The sequence below is a fragment of the Phyllostomus discolor genome, chromosome 9 (assembly GCF_004126475.2).
Source record: "Phyllostomus discolor isolate MPI-MPIP mPhyDis1 chromosome 9, mPhyDis1.pri.v3, whole genome shotgun sequence".
NCBI lineage: Eukaryota > Metazoa > Chordata > Mammalia > Chiroptera > Phyllostomidae > Phyllostomus > Phyllostomus discolor.
Genome location: NC_040911.2, coordinates 63,774,789 through 63,797,131, shown reverse-complemented (window position 1 = coordinate 63,797,131; position 22,343 = coordinate 63,774,789). Strand labels below are relative to the sequence as shown.

The window sequence follows — 22,343 nt, the reverse complement described above, 5'->3', positions numbered from 1 at the left end:
GGTGGGGAAGTGAGTCTGGGCAGCACAGGTAACTGAAACTACCACAATTGGTGCCTCCCAATTGGAAATTCTGGCAAATGGTTCAAAGCATATGGGATATGCATACACTGGCTTCCAAGTGTAATTGATGGAGGACTAATAGGGGAGGAGTGAAGTGGTGGAAAATTAACCACCTGCTCCTGTGGGCAGAGCAGCCTCCCCAGGAACCTTAGGCACAGAGACAGGGATTCTGGAGCTTTGGAGCACCCACCCAGAAGGGTCCTGGGGACCCGCATGGAGCATTCCCAGCATCTGCTTTAGCCTCCCACATTCAAGTGTCAGGCATGGAGCTGAAATGTCAGGGTACTCAAGGAAGGTCCCCAAGCAGGGAGGTCACCACCTGGTTATATCTCTCTTCTGCTTGAAATCTTGAGTCTTCAGCCTTTTCAAGACAAAAGTCCAGAGGCTAGTCTCTGCCTGCATACCAACCCACAGATTCAACTCCTGAGACACACGTGCACACATGCTCTCTCTCAGTCTCTCTCAAACAAATGTAAACATATGCACATTTTGTCCCCAACCTGTCTCCTTCCACCTTCTCCCTCCATTTCCATCACTTTCTCCTATCTCTGCCTTCTCCCCTATTATGGCCTCCCTCTATTTCCACCTCCCACTGATTTCCCATTCCTATCTCTTCCATATCCCCCACCTCTTCTCTCTTCCAACCCCATGTCTTCCCACTGTCTCTCTATATATTTATCTCCCACACATGTGTGTGCTCTCTTTTATGCATACTCATTCACTCACTCGCACCACCCACAGAATTTTAAACATGCTAAACAATTTGCATTTCCTTGAAAGTACCACATTATCCCCTATATCTTTCAACTAGAAGGCCTCTCTCCCTCTATCCTGCCTTAGGTCTGTGTTGTAGTTATCTCAGTAAGCACTGCCTTTGTGGTATTATGATTGATTATGAGTCTGTTTTTCCACCTCACTATGAGCTCCTTGTCATTATTTTTGTACTCAGTATCTGACCCAGAATGTGGCATATGATAAGCACTCAGTAAGCATTGAAACTCTCCCCTTGATTGAAAATTAATTCTTCCATGATTTTTGTCTTGTTCTTTTATGGACCATGAACAACTATGTAAAAACTAATGTGGTATTGATTGTACCCTGTGTTATACCTTCCAAGGGCATTTGTGCTTAATAGCAGAGACATTCTGAAGATATAATATCATTATTTAAAGATGTGATTCTTGAGGAAAATTCAGTCATTAGGTTATTTGTGCCTGTAGGGGATAAAATTTGAGGCAAACAAATCTTTTGAGCTCTCATTCAATTCCTACTAAGTGTTGTGACAGCCGCTGTGGGCAGAACATGACCTTCAGCTTCCTGGATGACAAAGTCTATAGGAAATCCTGTTTTTTAATAATGAAAGTGTCTTTCCCACTAATATGAACTAGTTTAATAAACAAGTGTTCCTCCATAGCTTAGAGCCTGGTTCAGGATCTAAAAGGAAGCCTGGAAAAAATGGAAGGAAAACAAAAAGTATTGAATTTTAGTCCCATCTTACATATTCACCTGAGAGTCAAGTCAGAAAGTTTGTCTCTCTGTACCCATTCTGCAAGTCTAATATGAGGAAGCCAGGCCTCCTGGTTTTAAATGTCTGTCAGTTTTGAAACTGAGAATTACTGTACAATCCCGAAGATCAATGGAAAAAAAGGTAAACTATGAAAAAGTACTTCTGGGAAAGTAGTAATAAAGGAAAAATTGAAAGAATGTGAGAATATAGAAGAAAAGAAGGAAACATAATGGAAAACAGGATGTATTTTCAGAATGGAAAGATATCCCAGAGCCCTGAAAGATCTGCCAGAACCTCCATCTGCTTTTCCCATGACCACAGATCATTGTCAACAGATTTCGTTAATTGAAAAGAAGTAAATTGTTTGTGCAGAGTAAGGAAGTGAATGGAAAGGTCCTCCTAAATTTAGGTGTGCAGTATCAAACCCAGTGTTGCAAAGCAGTACAGTAACAGAACAAGTTACTGAATGAAGAACCCAGTTAATTCAATGCTCATGGGTGGTTGTTGTTTTTTTTAAACAAATTTCCCCTAGGGGAGTTAGGGGATGTGAAGATTAAATTTAGAGAAGCTCTGGACCATCAGATACTTCTGGGCATAGGTAGTTTGGTTCCTGATGCAGCAGATCTGACTGTGAGGAATCTAGGTCACATGGCAAGAAGAGAATAGGGAGCTGAGTCTGCACCAGAGAGAAAGGATGAAGTTAAGCCCTGATGTATTGTGAAAATATGAGAAACATATGAGCCCTGATCAGAAAAGAAATAGATAATGAAACATGAAAGACTGATTCTTGGAGAATTAGATGTATATAGGGACACATGCTCTGCTGTTTTGTCAGACATGTTTTAGCTGGGAAAGTCTTGGAAAGATTCATCTATACAGTATTTTCCAAACTTAAAAACAAACTTTTAAACATAGTAGAACCCTTTGTTTAAATGCAGATAAAAGGCAAAGTGAAACTAGGGGGTCCTATGGCCCTGGCAGAGCATGGTTGAAAACCCCTGCTCTCCAGTGTTCAGGGTATAGATTTGATGGATGATAACCAAGTATCATATGTATAAATAAAAGGCAAAGAAAGAGAGCAGAGCAGTTATAGGTGGAAATCCATGGTCGTAGATGATGCAGAGTTCCAGTTTGTATCAGTTACCAATTTGCCGCAGCAACTCTTTTATTTCAAATACATTGTACAGTTTTTATTTGAATCACTAATTTAGGAGAACACCTGTGTTCAGTAAATTTTTCAGGTGCATTGAGAACAGTCAATAAATTGGACTCTTAATACTTTTCCTTACTGATCCTAATGAAGCCTTAATGTGGTTATCACTTTTTGCTTCAGGAAAATTAATTGAATAACACTCCTATGTTTCCACAAGAAAGTGCTCTGTCTTTGGAAGGTATGGCTTAGAAATGGTTCCATAATGAGGAAATCATGTTCAATGCCCGCTGCATGTTTGTAACAAATCTCAAAGAGCAGAAGAAAACATTTGCAGTCACAGGAACAAAGAATTTTTGCTTAATATAGGATTACTTAATAAACCTTTGTTTATTTGGTAGTCTACCTCTCATCCCTTTTTAAAGATACTTTGCCTTGGAATGTGGAAAGTATGCCTGTCAAAAGTTCTTGGAGCTAAAAATTAAATATTTCTGAGTTCAAAGGAGTAGATATGAAATAGATGTAAAATGTATTTTCATAATTACCTGTTTCTTTATTTTTTGCTTGATTTTATTGTTTGTTCTGGCCTTATAAAACTTTTATTTCATTCAGAATTCAGTATCTATTTAGGTCACTACTGCCAGGTATCATATTAATAACATTCTGATAGAGAAAACAAAAATTCCTGCTTAACTTGTTAAAAATGGGGTAGCATATAATACCTTTTAAGATATTTTGAGGGAAACAAGTCAATTTTGGTTATTATTATCTGTTCAGGTTTTGTGTGTCAAAACAAAGCCCACATCTATTTTAAGTTCAGACTGAGAACTAAGGAAGCAGTTTTCTAAATTGCCAATCTCATAGATATGTTTCTAATTGCAGTTCATTACCACCTAATTTAGAAAATGATCTGATGCTTACCTGTGATGGACCTCATTCAGTGACTTTTTTAGGCTTTAATTATTTAACATGCTAAATCAAAGTGATTTTTTATGCCTTGCTTTTAAGAAAAAGTCATTTTATGATGGAATCACTTTAATTAATTATAGTGGGCTAATGATACAGATATTTTAAAGTAGTTACTAGTGCCAGAGCAAACTTGATTCCTATGGTTACTGATGTCTACAGTGTATTTTTATTCATAGAAAATAGAATTTGTGTTAAGTTGATGATCTAGCAAATAATTTACTCCATTGTTGTAACTGGGAGGACCATGATTATTATGTAGATATCATACAAATAAGAAGTCAATAAGATTGATTTCCTTTGTTTAGGACAAAACTTTCCCGAGAAAATAACATTTGATGTGTTACTTTCATAATAAAGTAACTGGATTTTTATGATAGCTTAGTATATCAAGGTTTTACTCCCTGAACTGATGAAAGACTAAGTAAAAATCCATTGAATCTTATTTTATTTAAAAACAGATAACACTTTATAGAATTCAGCTTTTTTTACATTTTGTTTGTAAAATTGTTTATCTTCTGAGTTGAATTTCTCAGCAATATTAGTTTTACTTTCTACCTCACTGTTCCTTTTATTCTATAAAGACTGAAAATATAGAGAGGTGCTAGTTGTAATTTTATCCATGACAAAATCAAACTTTGTTTATATTTAGATTGAGTATGAGACTCAAATTAAGGAGATGCAGCTACTCTCAAAAGGTAGCAAAAGGTGAACCAAAAAATGAAGACAGAGAAAAATTAATAAATTGAAATGATAAACATTCTGTCAACAGAGGATTTTTGGAGTGTTCATTTTTTAAGATATTCTTTTTTTAAAGCTTCTTATTACAAAGATATTTTTTATTAAACCTTAAGTGATTATTTAAGTGATTAAGTGATTATTTAAACCTTAAGTAATACTCTATAAGCAAAACTGTTGCTTATAGAGTATTGCTTTAATGTATAATTCAATCAAATTAGCTGAAAGGCAGTGACTGTGGGTGTAAAAGAGATTCCAAAGAAAACCTGTGTTGTTAGCAGTTAAAATTGTGTTTTCCTAAATAATGTTTTGTAGCTGCTCTTTACCTTATTTCCAAAACTACATTAAATGAAAAATAAATAAAATGTGGCATTTTGCTTCTTTTTTCGTATATATAATTTTGTACATTTTTAACCTTTTCACAGATAAAGTGAAAAGAAAGGACTGCATATCTAAGCAACAGACAAGACTGGAAAGGAATACTTAAATGAATTCTGCTATGTATCTGCCATAATGCAGGCTTCTAATCCTCCCGCCTATCTCCATATAAATGATTCTGTTCAAGACCATAGGTGTTTTCTTCACTAAAAGCAGTAAAGCTCTTTTAGATGAAATGTCTAAAAACATCTTGTAATAACTTGGAGCGTGCTGGCAAGAGTAGTCACTTGTGACTATGTGTGAAACCCCCTCAGCCAGTTGATATTGTAATAAGCAAAAATGGTAGCATCACTCCATTATTCAGAAAAAGCCAACAGCGTGCTTGTTCCTTAGGCTGCAGCATTCATTAAGAAAAGCTTACAGGGCTGAAAGCTGGAAACAGATGATAACGGGATATGATTTTCATATTTAATGCTTTCCTTGGAAGAGTATGTGTGCTACAGATTGATAGAAGAATCAACTGCTACTTTACTAAAAGACTTTCAGGTTTGCCCTCTAGCTACCGATGGAATCATTCAGCCAAGAAATTAACTTTTTCTTCTTTTACCTGCTTTATATATCTGCTAAGCAGGCTGCCTGGCTGCCAGTATATGTTATTATGCAGTTAACTGTTTGGTATTTAAGACTCTTATCAGAAAAGAAACAGAGGCCACACTATTTTGTTTTTATAGATGGAGGAAGGTTTTAGTTTTTCTTTTTATTTCTATGCACTAGTAGGCATTAATATAAGTTTATAGAAAGTTTCCGTTTTCCTGCCCAAAGATTACAAAGTTAAAAACCACCTAGAATTTAGAGTATTTTTTAATCCTTAAAATACAAAACATCAAGTCTCAGCAACCTTGATCTATATTGAAAAGGCCTTCAATGATAAATTATTTCTATGCAATTAGATGTATGCTAAATGTGTTGTGATGTGACAGACTTACAAATCATTCAGGTGTTTTTGTATTTGACATTTGGTCATGAAATAATTGATTTGTTTTTAATCTATAAATTTGTTCTTCCTGTCCCATTTCTGATAAACACATTCTTAGTAAAGCAGTGTCAGTGGTACTTAAGTACCATGGCATAGAAATGCCATTCCTATTTGCATTACTGATTCCTTGCCCTACAATTGGTTATTTAAACTTATTTTCAGTCATATTTAAAATTAGAGAAGAGATACACAACTGACAACTTCGTAAAATATTACATGTAATAATTAGAAGAGAAGTTTTCCTTCATACTGAAAAGTGTCATCTCCTTAAAAGCTTTGACTGCTGACTGTATGGAAAATCAATTAGGTTGCCCTGACCAGTGAGTCTCAGTGGGTTGGGTGTTGTTCCACAAAGCCAAAGGTCGCCAATTCCATTCCTGGTGGCAGGGCCCAGTCCCCACGTGGGGTACGGGCGGGAGGCAACTCATCAATTTTTTTTCCATTTCCCCCCCTTTATTCCCCTCCACCCTGCACCCACATTCCTCTCCCCTTAGTTCATGTTCATGGGTTGTACATAAGTTCTTTGGCCTCTACATTCCTTATACTATTCCTACCTCCCCTCCCCATCTATTTTGTACCTACCAGTTATGCTTCTTATTCCCTGTACCTTTTCCTCCATTTGTCCCCTTCCCCTCCCCACTGATAATTTCCATGTGATTTCCATTTCTGTGATTCTGTTCCTGTTCTAGTTGTCTGCTTAGTTTGTTTTTGTTATTTTTTTTTTAGGTTTGGTTGTTAATAACTATGAGTTTGTTGTCATTTTACTGTTCATAGTTTGGATATTCTTCTTTTTCTTAGGTAAATCCCTTTAACATTTCATACAGTACGGGCTTGGTGATGATGAACTCCTTTAACTTGACCTTGTCTGGGAAGCACTTTATCTGTCCTTTCATTCTAAATGAAAGCTTTGCTGGATAGAGTAATCTTGGATGTAAGTGCTTGCCTTTCATGACTTGGAATACTTCTTTCCAGCCCCTTCTTGCCTGTAAGGTCTCTTGAGAAATCAGCTGACAGTCTTATGGGAACTCCTTTGTAGGTAACTGTCTCCTTTTCTCTTGCTGCTTTTAAGATTCTCTCTTTATCTTTAATTTTGGGTAATGTAATGGTGATGAGCCTTGATGTGTGCTTCCTTCAGTCCAATGTCTTTGGGACTCTCTGAGCTTGTTGGACTCACTGGAAATCTATTTCCTTTGCCAGATTGGGGAAGTTCTCCTTCATTATTTTTTCAAATAAGTTTTCAATTTCTTTCTGTTACTCTTTTCCTTCTGACACCCCTATGATTCGGATGTTGTAATGTTTAAAGTTGTCCCAGAGGTTCCTAAGCCTCTCCTCATTTTTTTGAATTCTTGTTTTTCATTCTGTTCTGGTTGATTGTTTATTTCTTTCTTCTTGTCCAAACCACTGACTTGAGTCCCGGTTTCCTTCCCATCACTGTTGGTTCCCTGAACATTCTCCTTTTTTTTCACTTTGCATAGCCCTCACTGTTTCCTCTATTTTGTGACCATACTCAACCATTTCTGTGAGCATCCTGATTACCAGTGTTTTAAACTGTACATCTGATAGGTTGGCTATTTCTTCATTGCTTAGTTGTATTTTTTCTGGAGCTTTTATTTGTTCTTTCATTTAGGCCATATTTTTTTTGTCTCGGCACACCCGTTAAGTCATAAGGGGTGAAGCCTTAGGTATTCACCAGGGCAGGACAACCCACTTGCTGCTTAGTAATGCTGTATGCGGGGGAGGGGTCCGAGAGGGAACAATGGTGCTTGCTCAGCTCTCCACCAGCTTTCAGTCACTTCCTCCACTACCCTTAATCAAATTGGGCCCTATTGGTACTGATTCCCTGGTGGGCGGGTTTGTGTACTTTCTAGGACACTTTGGGTCTCTCCAATGAACTCTCCTGTGAGGCTGGGAGTTTCTCCCACTGCCTCAACCCTCACAGATTTTTTCAGTCAAGGGTTTGATGTTTTATTTCCATGCTGGAAGCCTGGTTTGTACAGTCTGTCTCACTCCCTAGTTGTTCCCCTCAGTTTATCTGCATGCAAATGTAGGACCACCTGGTCCGCCAGCTGCCGCCTTGCCTCTTGTCCTCTCTGCTCCAGCTGCTTGACTCTGCCCTTCCTACAGGTCTCGATGAATGTTTCTTTAGCTCCTTGGTTGTCTGACTTCCATACAGTTCAAATTTCTGGCAGTTTTGGTTGGATTTTGTTTTTAAATTTGTTGTTGTTTTTCTTTTGATTGTGCAAGGAGACATAGTGTGTCTACCTACACCTCCATCTTGGCCGTAAGTCCACATCAGGGTTTCTCTCCCTGTCTTTTTCCCTCCCTACCCCTCTCTCTAAAAATAAAGTGTTTTAAAAATAATTAATTAGTTAATATTTTGAGAAATTTATATCTTTCCTTTTCTGATTTCCAATTGATATACTATCAATTAAAATGTAAATACATTTTAGCAAAATCCTGAATTATGTTTTTATTTATTATTCTGTATTAATTTTTCTTATTAATTACAGTTTTCCCCATTTTCTCCCCATTACTATCCCCCATCTTAACCACCCCCACCACTAACCCTCAATCGTCCCCCAGAATGTTCTTTATCCCTGGTTACTTTATACATGCTCACTTATTTCTTTTGTTGATTACGTCCACTTATAGGTGAGATCATATGGTATTTATCTTTCATTGCCTGGCTTATTTCACTTAGCATAATACTCTCTAGTTCCATCCATGCTGTTGTGAAGGGCTGGGATTCCTACTTTTTTTCAGCAGCGTCATATTCTGTTGTGTAAATGTACCATATTTTTTGATCTATTCATTTACTCATGGGCACTTAGACTGTTTCTAGCACTTGGCTTTTGTAAATTGTGCTGCAGTGAACATTGGGATGCGTAGGTTCCTTTGAATTGGTGTTTCAGGATTCTTAGGGTATAATCCCAGCAGTGGAATTACTGGTCAAAAGGCAGTTTCATTTTTAGTTTTTTGAGGAAATTCCATACTGTTCTCCACTGTGGCTGTATTAGTCTGCATTCCTAGCAACAATGTACTAGCATTTCCTTTCCTCTACAACCTCGACAGCACTTATTGTTTGTGGATTTGTTTGTGATGGCCATTCTGAATAGTGTGAAGTGGTATCTCACTGGGGTTTTAATTTGCATCTCTCTGATGGCTACTGATGCTGAGCATCCTTTCATATGTCCCTGGGCCCTCTATGTGTGTCTTCCTTGGAGAAATGTCTGTTCAGGTCCTTTGCCCATTTTATAACTGGATTGTTTGTGTTCCTGGAGTAGAGTTGTGTGAATTCTTTATATATTTTGGAGATCAAACCCTTGTCTGAGATATCATTGGCAAATATATTTACCCATATGGTTGGTTCCCTATTAATTTTACTGATGTTTTCTTTAGCTGTGCAGAAGCTTTTTATTTTGATGAAGTCCTATTTCTTTATTTTTTCCTTTATATCCCTTGCTCTAGGGGACAACATATCGGTGAAATATTGCTGTGTGGAATATCTTAGATTTTCATGCCTGTGTTCTTATCCTGTAGGACTTTTATGATATCGCAACTTATATTTAAGTCTTTTATCCATCTTGAATTTATTTTGTGTTTGGTGTTAGTTGACTGAATTTCATTTTTTTGCATGTAGCTGTCCAGATCTCCCAATACCATTTGTTGGAGGGGTTATTTTTACTCCATTTTATGCTTCTGCCCTCTTTGTTGAATTATTAATTGATCACAGAGACATGGGTTTATTTGTGGCCTCTCTATTATGTTTCATTGACCTATGTGTCTGTTCTTATGCCAGTACATGACTGTTTTGATTACAGTGGTCTTGTAATAGGTTGATATCAGGTATTGTGATCTCTCTTACTTTATTCTTCTTTCTCAATTTTGCTGAGGCTATTTGGGATCATTTATGGTTCCGTATAAATTTTTGAAATGTTTGTTCTAAATCTGTGAAATAAGTCATTGGTATTTTAATAGGGATTGTATTGAATATGTAAATACCTTTGGGTATGGACATTTTGATGATGTTAATTGTTCCAACCATGAACATGGTATATGCTTCATTAGTTGTGTCTTCCTTAACTTCTTTCTTCAGTGTTCCATAGTTTTCTGAGCAAAGGTCTATATTACCTTCTTGGTTAGGTTTATTGCTAGGTACTTTATTATTCTTGTTGCTATAGCAAATGACAGTTTTTGTAGTGATTTCAGTTTCTGTTATTTCATTGTTGGTGTACAAAAAAGACTTCGATTTCTGAATATTGACTTTGTATCCCTTTATTTGGCCAAATTCAGTTACTAGTTTTTTTGGTGGAGTCTATAGGGTTTTCTATGTACACTATCATATTATCTGCAAACAATGACAGCTTTACTTCCTGCTTTCCAATTTAGGTGTCTTTTATTTCTTTTTCTTTTTTTAACATTTTTTGTCATTCTTTTTTTTAAATTTTTATTTTAATTGTTGTTCAAATACAGTTTTCTGCCTTTTACCCCCACCCCAGCCCACCCCCCAGCCCTCTCCACCTCCCTCCCATTTCCACCCCCACCCTTGTTATTGTCCATGTGTCCTTTATACTTGTCCCTGCAAACCATTCACCCTTTTGCCCTGAAATTCCCTCCCCTCTCCCCTCTGGTCACTGTCAGCCTGTTCTCAAATTCAGTATCCTTGGTTATATTTTGCTTGTTTGTTTTGTTGATTAGATTCCTGTTAAAGGTGAGGTCATACAGTATTTGTCTTTCACCGCCCGGCTTATTTTGCTTACCACAGTGCTTTCCAGTTCCATTCATGCTGTCCCAAAGGGTAAGAGCTCCTTCTTTCTTTCTGCTGCATAGAATTCCATTGTGTAAATGTACTGCAGTTTTTTGGTCCACTCATTTACTGATGGGCACTTACGTTGCTTCCAACACTTGGCTATTATAAATTGTGCTGCTATGAACATTGGAGTACATAGGTTCTTTTGGATTGGTGTTTCAGGGTTCTTAGGATATAATCCTAGCAGTGGAATTGCTGGGTCAAAAGGCAGGTCCATTTTTAGTTTTCTGAGAAAATCCCATACTGTTTTCCACAGTGGTTGTACCAGTGTGCAATCCCACCAATGGTGCAGTAGGTTCCCGTTTTCTTCACAACCTCTCCAACACTTGTTTGTTGCTTTGTTTATGATGGCCATTCTGACCGGTACGAAGTGGTATTACACTGTGGTTTTAATTTGCATCTCTCCAGAGACACATGAAAAGATACTGAGCATCTTTTCATGTGTCTCTGGACCCTTTGTATATCCTCCTTGGAGAAGTGTTTGTGGATAAAACTTCCAATAGTATGTTTAATAGAAGTGGTAGAAGCTGACACACTTGTCTTGTTCCTGATCTTAGTGAGAAAGCTTTTGGTTTTTGCCCATTGGGTATGATGTTGGCTGCAGGTTTCTCCTATATGGCTTTTATCATGTTGAGAAATGCTCCCTCTACTCCCACTTTGCTGAGTGTTTTAATCATAAATGGGTGCTGTACCTTATCAAATGCTTTCTGTATCTATTGGTATGATCATTTTATTTTTGTCTTTCCTTTTTTTGTGTGATGTATTATGTTTATTGATTTGCAAATATTGTACCATCCTTGCATTCCTGGAATGAATCCCACTTAATCATGGTGTATGATTTTTTAAATGTATTGCTGGATGAGGTATGCAATATTTTGTTGAGGGTTTTAGCATCTTTGTTTCTCAGCGATATTGGCCTGTAGTTTTCCTTCTTTATTGTGTCTTTATCTGTTTTTAATATGTTTTATTGATTATGCATGCTATTATAGTTGTTCCATTTCCCCACTTTATTCCCCTCCACCCTGAACACCCCCTCTCACCCTCATCCCCCCAACACACACACTGTAGTTCATGTCCATGGGTCGTACATATACTATCTTTGGCTTCTACATTTTTATACTATTCTTAACCTACCCCTGTCTATCTTCTACCTACCATTTATGCTATTCATTCTTTGTACCTTTTCCCCTTCTCTTCCCCTCTCACTCCCCTACTGATAACTTTCCATGTGAGCTCTATTTCTGTGACTCTGTTCCTGTTCTAGTTGTTAGCTTAGTTTGTTTTTGGTTTTGTTTTTGTTTTAGGTTCGGTTGTTATAACTGTGACTTTGTTGTCATTTTATTGTTCATATTTTTTATCTTCTTCATCTTAGTTAAGTCCCTTTAACATTTCATATAATAATGGCTTGGTGGTGATAAACTCTTTTAACTTGACCTTATCTGGGAAGCACTTTACCTGCCTTTCCATTCTAAATGATAGCTATACTGGATAGAGTAATCTTGGATGTTAAGTCCTTGCCTTTCATGACTTGGAATACTTCTTTCCAGCCCCTTCTTGCCTGCAAGGTTTCTTTTGAGAAATCAGCTGATAGTCTTATGGGAACTCCCCCCCATAAGAGGTAACTGTCTCCTTTTCTCTTGCTGCTTTTCATTTTCTCTCCTTATCTTTAATCTTGAGTAACTTAATTATGATGTTCCTTGGTGTGTTCCTCCTTGGGTTCAACTTCTTTGGGACTCTCTGAGCTTCCTTGATTTCCTGGAAGTCTGTTTCCTTTACGAGATTCAGGAAGTTCTCCATTATTTTTTCAAATTCATTTTCCCGTTTGTTGCTCTTCCTCTTCTTCTAGCACTCTTATGATTTGTATATTTGGATATTTAAAATGTTCTGGAGGTTCCTAAGCCTCTTGTCATTTTTTGAATTGTTGTTTTTCATTCTGTTCTCATTGAATGTTTACTTCTTCCTTCTGGTCAAAATCATTGATTTGAATCCCGGCTTCCTTCCTGTCACTGTTTGTTCCCTGTGCATTTCCCTTTTTTACACTTAGCATAGCCTTCATTTTTTCATCTAAGTTGTGACCATGTTTAACCAATTCTGTGAGCATCCTGATTACCAGTATTTTGAACTGTGCATCTGATAGGTTGGCTATCTCTTCATTGCTCAGTTGTATTTTTTTGGAGCTTTGATCTGTTCTTTCATTTGGGCCATTTTTGGGAGGGGGGGGGTCTGGGTGCACCTGTTACATATGAAGGGGGGGAGTCTTAGGTGTTCACTAGGGCAGTACAACCCATGTCACTGTGCTGTTTGTGGGGGGCAGGGATCCAAGAGAAAACAATGGCGCTTGCTCCGCTCTCTGCTGGTTTTCAGTCACTTCCTTTGCTACACACAAGCAAATCGAGCCCTTCTGATGTTGATTCCCCAGTGGTTGGGTTTGTGTACATTCTAGCACCCTGTGGATCTCTCCAAAGAATTCTCCTGTGAGGCTGGGAGTTTCTCCCACTGCCGCCTCACCCCCCAAAGGTGTTTTCAATCAGAGGTTTGAGGCTTTATTTCCTGCGCAGGGTTGCACAGTCTATCTTGCTCCCAGTTGTTCTTCCCGGTCTATCTGTATACGAATGTGGGACTGCCCAGTCCACCAGCTGCTGCCTTGCCTGCCCCGTTCCACCAGCCACCGCCTTGCCATGAGTCCTCCTCTGCCCGGCTGCCCATCTCCACCCCTCCTACCAGTCTGGATGAATGTTTCTTCTTTAACTCCTTGGTTGTCAGAATTCCATAGAATTCAATTTTCTGTCAGTTCTGGTTGTGTTTTGTTTTAAAATTTATTGTTGTCCTTCTTTTGGTTGTGTGAGGAGACACAGTGTTTCTACATAAGCCTCAAGTACATTGGCCAGAAGTAATTTATCTGGTTTTGGAATTAGGATGATGCCAGCTTCATAAAAAGAGTTTGGGAGTCTTCCATCTTCTTGGATTTTTTAGAATAGTTTGTGAAGCATAGGGGTTAGCTCTTCCATTAAAGTTTTTTAAAATTCTCCTGTAAAACCATCCAGTCCAAGGCTTTTGTGTGCCATGAGTTTTTGATTACTTCTTGGATTTCACCATCTATTATCAGTCTCTTTAGGCTTTTGTTTCTTCTTCATTCAGTTTTGGGAGATTATATTTTTCTAGAAATTTGTCCATTGCACCATGGTTTTCAAATTTCTTGGTATATAGTTTGTAGTAATTTCTTTCAATCCTTTGTGGTGTCAGTTGTAATCTCTCCTCTTTCATTTCTGATTGTGTTTATCTGGGTCCTCTCTCTCTCTCTTTTTTCTGGATTAGTCTGCTTAAAGGCTTTCCAATTTCACTTATCTTTTCAAAGAACCAGCTTCCAGATTTATTGATAGTTAGAATTATTCTTTTAGTCTCTATGTTATTTAATTCTGCTCTGATCTTGGTTATTTTTTTCCTTCTACTGGCTCTGGCCTTTGTTTGTCGTTCGTTGTTCCTTAAGATCTTGCAGATGAAGGGTTAGGTTTTTTATTTGAAATGTTTCTCTCTTTTTTAGGTTGGCCTACACTGCTATGAACTTCCCTTTCAGGACTGCTTTTGCTGTGTTCCATAGGTTTTGGACTATTGTGTGTTCATTTTTCATTTGTTCCCAGAAACTTTTTGATTTCTTCCCTGATCTCGCTATTAATCCATTCACTGCATGCTATTCAACCTCCATGAATTTCAGTTTTTTTAGTTTTTTCCTTGAGGTTGGTTTCTCATTTTGGTCCCTTGTGGTCTGAGAAGATTCTTGATGTGATTTCGGTTTTCTTGAATTTGTTGAGGTTGGTTTTATATTTTATTTTGTGGTCTATCTTTGAAAATGTTCCATGTGTATTTGAAAAGAATATATATACTGCTTCTTTGGAATGAAGGGGTTTATATATATCAGTTAAGTCCATTTGATCTAGGGCATTGTTCAATGCTGCAATATCCTTGTGGCTATTTTGTTTGGAAGACCTATCTATTGTTGACAGTGGAGTGTTAAATTCCCCTAGTATAAGTATGTTGTTGTCTATACCTTTTTTGAAGTCCTCCAAGATTTTACTCATATATTCAGGTGCTCTTATGTTAGGTGCATACATTTTTACAATGTTTATGTCTTCTTGATGGGTTCTTCCTTTGAGTATTATGAGTGTCTTTCAGTGTCTCTTTCTGTGACTTTTCTTTTGAAGTCTATTTTGTCTGATTATAATTATTGCTACTTCAGCTTTTTTTCTCTGTCCATTTGCTTGGAATATTTTTTCCTAACCTTAACTTTCAGTGTGTAGATCTTTTTTTTTTTCTGAGTTGGGCCTCTTGTAGGCAGCATGTTTGCAGGTCATGTTTTCTTATCCATTCAGCTACTCTAAGTCTTTGGTTGGAGCATTGAATCCATTTACATTTAAAGTTGTTATTGATAGGTATTTATTCATTTTTCCCACTTTGTACCTGTGTTCCTCTTTCTCTCACTCTTTTCCTTCCTCTTCTTATAGCAGTCCCTTTAGCATATCTTGCAGTGCTGGTTTGCTGGAGATGTATTCTTTGAGCCTTCTTTTGTCTGGGACACTCCTTTTTTCACCTTCCATTTTAATTGACAGCATTGCTGAGTAGATTGGTCTTGGTTGCAGGCTTTTGCTTTTCATTACTTGGAATACTTTTTTTGCCATTCTCTCATGGCCTGTAATGTGCCTGTTGAGAAATCAGCTACTAGCCTTATCAGAGACCACTTGTATGTGACTTCTGGTTTCTCCCTTGCTGCTTTTAATATTCTCTCTTTGTCTTTAACACTTGGCCTTTTTTAAAAAAATGATGTGTCTTGGAATAGGCCTCTTTGGGTTCAGCTTTATTAGGATGCTCTGTGATTCCTGAACTTGTGTGGTTTTTCCCCTCTCCAGATTCAGAAAGTTTTCTGTCATTATTTTTTCAAACAGGGTTTCTATTCCTTCCTCCTTTTCTTTTCCTTCTGGTATTCCTATGATTTGAATGTTCTTGCGTTTCATGTTGTCTTTCACTTCCCTTAAGCTATCTTCATATTTCTTTAGTGCAGCTGCTCTACCTGGGTGTTTCTTCCAGCTTGTCTTCCAACTTAGTAATTTGATCCTCTGCTTCATCCAGCCTGCTTGTAATTCCTTCTAATGTGTTTATTATTTCAGAAACTGTGTTCTTCATTTCTTCCAGGTTCTCATTTATAGTTTCTATTTCCTTTTTCATACCATTGTAGTTCTCACTCAGTTCCTTGTAGTTTTCTGTGAGTTCCTTGAGCATTCTTATAACCATTCTTTTGAGTTCTATATCTGATAGTTTGTTTACCTCCATTTCATTTATCTCTTTTAGTGGGGAGTCTTCCATTCCTTTTGATTGCACGTTCTTTCTTTGGCTCCCCATTTTAGGTGACTATTTTTGTTTGTTTCTGTGCTTCCTGATGCTCTGCTTTGCTATCTGTCTTTGTAGGGTTAAGTTCTATGGCAGGAGTCCTATGGGATTCAGTGGTGTGGTTTCTCTGATCTCTTTGTGTGGATGTTCTAGGGTTGCCCTTTCTTGTTTGTGTGGGCTCTCTTATTGTACTTGGGTTTTATCTGTTGGTGTTTCCTTTGTTGGTGGGTTCTCTCCTCCAGCGGGTGTACTGGTGTTCACAACTCCTACCTTATCTTGTATGTGGTCAGTGGCAGGGTGAGGGCAAAATGGATTATGACAGCAGGAGAGTATTCTATGGGATTTAAAGTACCAACAAGTAGAGAACAGATAGGAGATCCTTTGGAGAAGTACAGTGATAACTATGATATTTCACCCAACTAGTGAATTTTTAATAAAAGGTTAAAAGAGATAAGACTCTTAGAGGGGAGAAGGAATGTGAGCAGAATCCAGAAAACAGAGTGCTTGTGTGAGGTTAGGTGGTGAGATACAGTGAGAGTAAAGGATAGAAACTAGGCATAGTGTGCAAGAGAATAGAGTTAACCACAATAGTGATAAAGCTCAGGAAGATAGGGAAATAGGCCAAGACCTGGGAGGGGTGCTGTGTTTACAATGATATGGAACAACAATTATTTACAATAATACTGGAACAACAGTAATATGAGAAGAAATATATGATCTGAAAGTTAGAGAGTAAAAGACCAAGAGTAATGTGTTATTGAAACACTAGTGAAGTGAGGGAAGAACAATTAAAATACACTATGAAAGAGAGAACAGGGAAAACCAGTCAAACAATGCAATTAAACAGACAAGATGAAGAAAACTAAACAGAAAGAAGAGAAATAAAAAAATAATATCAAAATAAAAGAAATAAAAATAATGAAAAATATTAATAAGAATAAACAATAAAATAGAAGTTCTATAGGATAGCAAAGTGAAATTTGTCTCAGTTTCTCAGTTATTGGTGTTAGCCTTGTGATCCCTCTTTGGATCTGCCTTTAGTCCTTCTATAGCTCCAGGTTTTATTGTCTCACACTTGGGGGAAAAAAGAAATATAAAAAGAAAGCCTCTTGCTGACTTTAAACCTGCTGGTGAGTTCTGCTGGTCTTCCTGGATGCTGCAGTAAAAGGGGGCCTGGGCTTCGATGTTTTCTTTTTCTGTGGTTTTGTGAGGATGGGGGCTAGGTCTGGACTGCAGTATTCACAGCCTAGGCCTTCAGAGTGCTGCTGGGCCCCCACTATCCATCTACACCAGGCTGGTGTCTTTAATCCACCATGTTATGTTGCCCAAGAGGTGCACTGATTTGGAGCAAATCGTGGCCCTCCTCCTCCCTCTTTGATGGCCCAGCCAATGCATAAGAATTACTTAAACAGTGGCTGAGAACCTTTTCTTATTTATTTATTTTTTGAATAAATTGCTCTTGTTTGTGCCTGCCATTCTTCAGAGCACCTGGCTTTTCACACAGCCCAACTCTCTAACCAGTCTGGAAACTATATGGGTCAGGGTGCATCATGGCCCAACTCTTCTCCCTTCTCCAGGTGTCACCCAGCTCCCCAGTTTTTCAGGTAATGTCCTCGCCGGCGACTACAGTCTCAGTAGGGAACATCACCTCTGTGCATCTCCCACTGCATCTTTATTCCCGAAGTGACTTCAGGCATCCAGGTCTTTTCTGGTGTGGGCTGCCTTCCCTGCTGTGGTAGGGGGTGGAGGCTGCAGAGTTACAATTGCATATCCTACTATCCTCCAAAGCTCCTGCAGTAGCCACCAACCCTGGCACCAGGCTGCAGGCTGGGGGCTACAGCAGCCTTGGTCCCATGCAAGTCCCAGGGACCTCTCCATCCCAATGTAATCTCCTTACCTTCTGTTTTTCAACATCCTCTACAATTTTAGCTTCCAAACTTCATATAAGCTGGGATTCAGTTGGCTGTTCACTCTGTTCTTCAGAAGATCAACTAGGTGTACCAGTTGGGTACATAAGCAAGTGGGTACAGCTGCCACCTACCTCACTGCCATATTCCAGAATCTCTATTTCAGAAATTTATTTTCTTACAGTTCAGGAGGCTGGGAAGTCCAAGATCAAGGTGCCATAAGGCTGGTTTCTGATGAGACTTTTCTCCTTGAGTTTCAGATGGCCACCTTTGCTCTGAGTCCTCATGTGGCCTCTTCTCTGTGCATGTGCATGGACAGAGATGGATCTCTGATGTCTCTTCCTCTTCTAAGGACACCAGTATTATATTGGATTGAGGCTTCACCCTTATCACTTCATGTAAACTTAATTACCCCCTTAAGGACCACATCTCCAGATACAGTCAAATTGAGGACTGGGGCTTTAACATGACTTTGAGAGGATACAATTCAGTTTGTAACACATAGTAAAATGAAATAACTTCTTTAAGATTGTTATATGTAAATTTTTATTAAGAGATTTTCTGAAATATTAGTGTGACTTAAGGACTTGCTTAAATAGAAACTAAGAACAATAATTGTACTCTGTGAAAAGCTAGAAATTTGGTCTGACAGCTTCATTTCCATTCTGCATGCACCTTGATACTTTCCAATTCCCTTATCTGTGAATAAAAATAATATATTAAGAAAAAGTAAAGACTTCTTCATAAGGTATAACATATCAATAAATATATGTTTCAAAGTATAATAATGATCAAGATTCACCTGCTTTAAAAATAGCAGTTAATAATGATTAACTAAGATATCATTATATTAATTCAAAGCTTGTTAATACATCCTCAAATATATTCGTTCCCTGTTCCCTCAGCAAAGATGAACTCTTAATTTTAAAAGTTGCCATCTGTTCACTAATAAGTATTTTTGGTCACATTCATTTGCTTTGTTATTTCTGCCAACTCCCAATATTTTTTCAATTTATTTAAACTAAACAAAATATTAAAAGTATACCCATTTTGCACCCCCTGTTCCTTCCCACACACACACACCTGGCAACCATAAGTCTATTCTTTGTTTCTATGACATTGGTTTTCCTTTCTTTTCTTTTCTTTAGCTTCCACATATAAGAAAGATCATGTCTGATTTATTTATTTGGCATAATCCCCTTGAGGTTTGTCCATGTCACAAACAGCAAGATTTCATTCATTTTTACAACTCAATAATAATAGCCTTTAAATGTGGAGGAAGGGGCCCTGACTGGTGTGGCTCAGTTGGTTGGGCATCTTACCACAAAGTGAAAGGTTGCCTATTGATGTCCAGTCATGGCACATATCTGGGTTGCTGGCCAGGTCCCCAGGTGGGGCACATGCAAGAGGCAACCAACCAGTCTGTGTTTCTCTCACACATGGATGCGTCTTTCCCTCTCTTTCTCCCTCCCTTCTCTCTAAAAATAAATGAATAAACTTTTTTTAAAATGTGGAGGAAGGGAAGTAACCATTTCAGCCCCTTCTGGCCTTGAACCTAACCTAAAGCTGCTTTGAAAATAATGTCTCCAAAAATGTCAGTTGACTCTAGATGCATGAACTTATTTTTCAAGTTTCAGTTTTGTTTCATTGATCTATATGTTTATCCTTATGCCAGTACAGTCTATAATTACCCTAATTTTGCAGTAAGTTTTGAAATTGTAAAGTATGAGTCCTCCAACTTTGCTCTTCTTTTGGAAAATTGTTTTGGCTATTCTGGGTTCCTTCTATTTTCATAAGAATTTTAGCTTGCTGATTTTTGCAGAAATGTCAGTTGGGTTTTGATAGAGGTCGCATTGATTATGTAGATCAGTTTGGGACTGTTGTTATCTTAACAATATTAAGCCTTAAGTTTCTTGAATACAGAATATCTTTCCATTTTTATTTAGGTCTTTACTTCTTTTATAAATATTTTGTATTTTTCAGTATACAAGTGTTATACTTCTTTGTTAAATTTATTCTTATGTGTTTTATTCTTTTTGGTGTTATTGGAAAAATGAAATTGTTTTCTAATTTCAATTTTGGATTGTTATTGCTAATGTGTAGAAATACATTATTTGTATTTGTATACTGATCTTAGATTCTGCAACCTTCTTAACTTGTTTACTTAGTTCTGATTGTTTCTTGCACAATCCTTAGGTTTTTCTTTATACAAGATCATATCATTGCAAAAAGAAATAGTATTTCTTCTTCCTTTGTGATCTAGATGCCTTTCCATTCTTTTATTTTTTCTTTCTGTTTTTTCCCCTTTACTGCCTTAGCTAGAATCCACAGTACAGTGTTAAACAGAAGTGGTAAGAGTAGACATTCTTGTGTTAATCCTGGAAGAAAGCTGTCAGTCTTTCACCATTGACTATGATGTTAGCTGGTGGTTTTTTGTAGATCTGCTTTATCAGGTTGAGGGAATTCCTTCTATTTCTAGCTTGTTGAGTGTTATTTTTTGTCACGAACACATGTTGGACTTTAACGATTTTTCTATATCTATGGAGATAATCATTTGAAGTTTTGCCTTAATATATTACATTATTTGATTTTTGTCATTCTTGGTATAAGTCCTACTTAGTCCTTGTGTACAATCTCTTTTCCATGTTGCTGAATTTGGTCTGTTAGTATTAAGAATTTTTTCATTGGTTTGTGCCCACCCAGGGATGCAAAAAATATTTTCATATCTATATTAATAAGAAATATTGGTCTATAGTTTCCTTTTTTGTGATGTCTTTGTCTGGTTTCAGTGTGAGGGAGTGACATCATAGAATGAGTTGAGAAGTATTTCTTCTTTATCTGTTTTTAAAAGAGTTTTTGAAGGATTAGTGTTCATTGTTTAAACATCTGATAGAATGCACCCATGAAGATTTCTTGTCCTTTTCTTTGTGGGAAGTTTTGGGTTTTTTTTTAATTATAATTCAATCTTATAACATGTTATAGGTCTATCCTTATTTTCTGTTTCTTCTTGAGTCAGTTTTGGCAGTGTGTGTATGTGTAAAAATTTGTCAAACAGACGGCAGTGTGGTGGTTACCAAAGGGATCGAGTTGGGGGGTGGGGGAATGCAGATGGTGTAGTATATGGTGATGAAAGATGGTTTAACTATGGGTGGTGGGCACACAGTGTAATATATCTTGTATCATAGAAATGTACACTTGAAACCTATATGATCCTATTAACTAATGTTACCCCAGTAATTTAATAAAAATTGAAAAAAAAGAATTTGTTGAATATATCTAGGTTATCGAATTTGTTGGCGTAAGTGTTCCCTTATAATAGTTTTATACCTGTAAGATTGGTTAAAAAAGTACAACTTTCTGATTTTAGTAGTTTAAATCTTTACTCTTTTTCTTGGTCAGTCTACCTAAAGGTATGTCAATCAGTTGATCTTTTCAAAAAACTTTTGGTTTTATTGATTGTCTCTAGTGCTTTTCTGTTCTCTAATTCATTTATTTCTGCTCTAATTTTTTAGTACAGTTATCCCTATCTATGCACAGGTTTCACATCCAAGGATTCAACTAACTATGCATTGAAAACAGTATTTTCGTCCATGGTTGGGAATCCATGGATGCAGAGGGCCAACTGTATGCATTGTTCTACACCACTTTATATATGGGAATTAAACAACTGCAGATTTTGGTGTCCTCAGCAGGTCCTGGAACCAATCACCTGAAGATACTGAGTGAGGACTGTATCTCCTTTTTTCTGCTTGCTTTAGATTTAATTTGCTCTTCTTTTTTAATTTTTAGCATAGTTTAGATTATTGATTTGAGTTCTTTTTAAATATAGGTTTTCACAGCTATGAATTTCTCTTTAAGTGTTGCTACTCATAGGTTTTACTATGTTATGTTTTCCTTTTCAGTCATTTCAAACTATTTTCTAATATTCCTTGTGATTTCTTCAAATCATTCATTAGTTATTTAGGAGTTTGCTTTTTGCTTTCCACATACTTGTGAATTTGCTGAGCTTTCATCTTTTATTGATTTCTAATTTCATTCTATTATTATCAGAGAACATAATTTCAATCTTTTTTAATTTATTTAGACTTGATTTGTGACTTAACATATCCTGAAAAATGTTTCATGTGCACTTCAGAAGAATATGTAGTCTGTGTATTCTGCTATTGGTAGGTGGAGTCTCTTGTATGTCTGTTAGGTCTAGGTTTGTAGTTGTCAAGTTCTTATTCCCTTATTGATCTTCTTTCTAGTTGTTTTATCCAATACTGAATGTGGAATATTGAAATCTCCAACTATTATTGTTGAATTGTCTATTTCTTTTTTCAGTTCTCTAAGTTTTTGGTTTATGTATTTCTTAGGACTTTATAATATCCTTTTCACAAATTATACCTTTCATAATTGTAAAATGTCCTTTG

The 22,343-nt window shown here is 37.1% G+C and overlaps 1 protein-coding gene across 1 annotated transcript in view; it reads left to right on the top strand.

The window, feature by feature from the left end:
- The window catches only part of KIZ (kizuna centrosomal protein), a 161,034-nt gene that overhangs the window by 13,759 nt on the left and 124,932 nt on the right, over positions 1–22,343 (top strand). Inside the window, 2 exon segments of the mRNA XM_036009473.1 lie at positions 4,336–4,385; positions 4,387–4,418. Of these exon segments, the coding sequence (XP_035865366.1) occupies positions 4,336–4,385; positions 4,387–4,418 (82 nt within the window).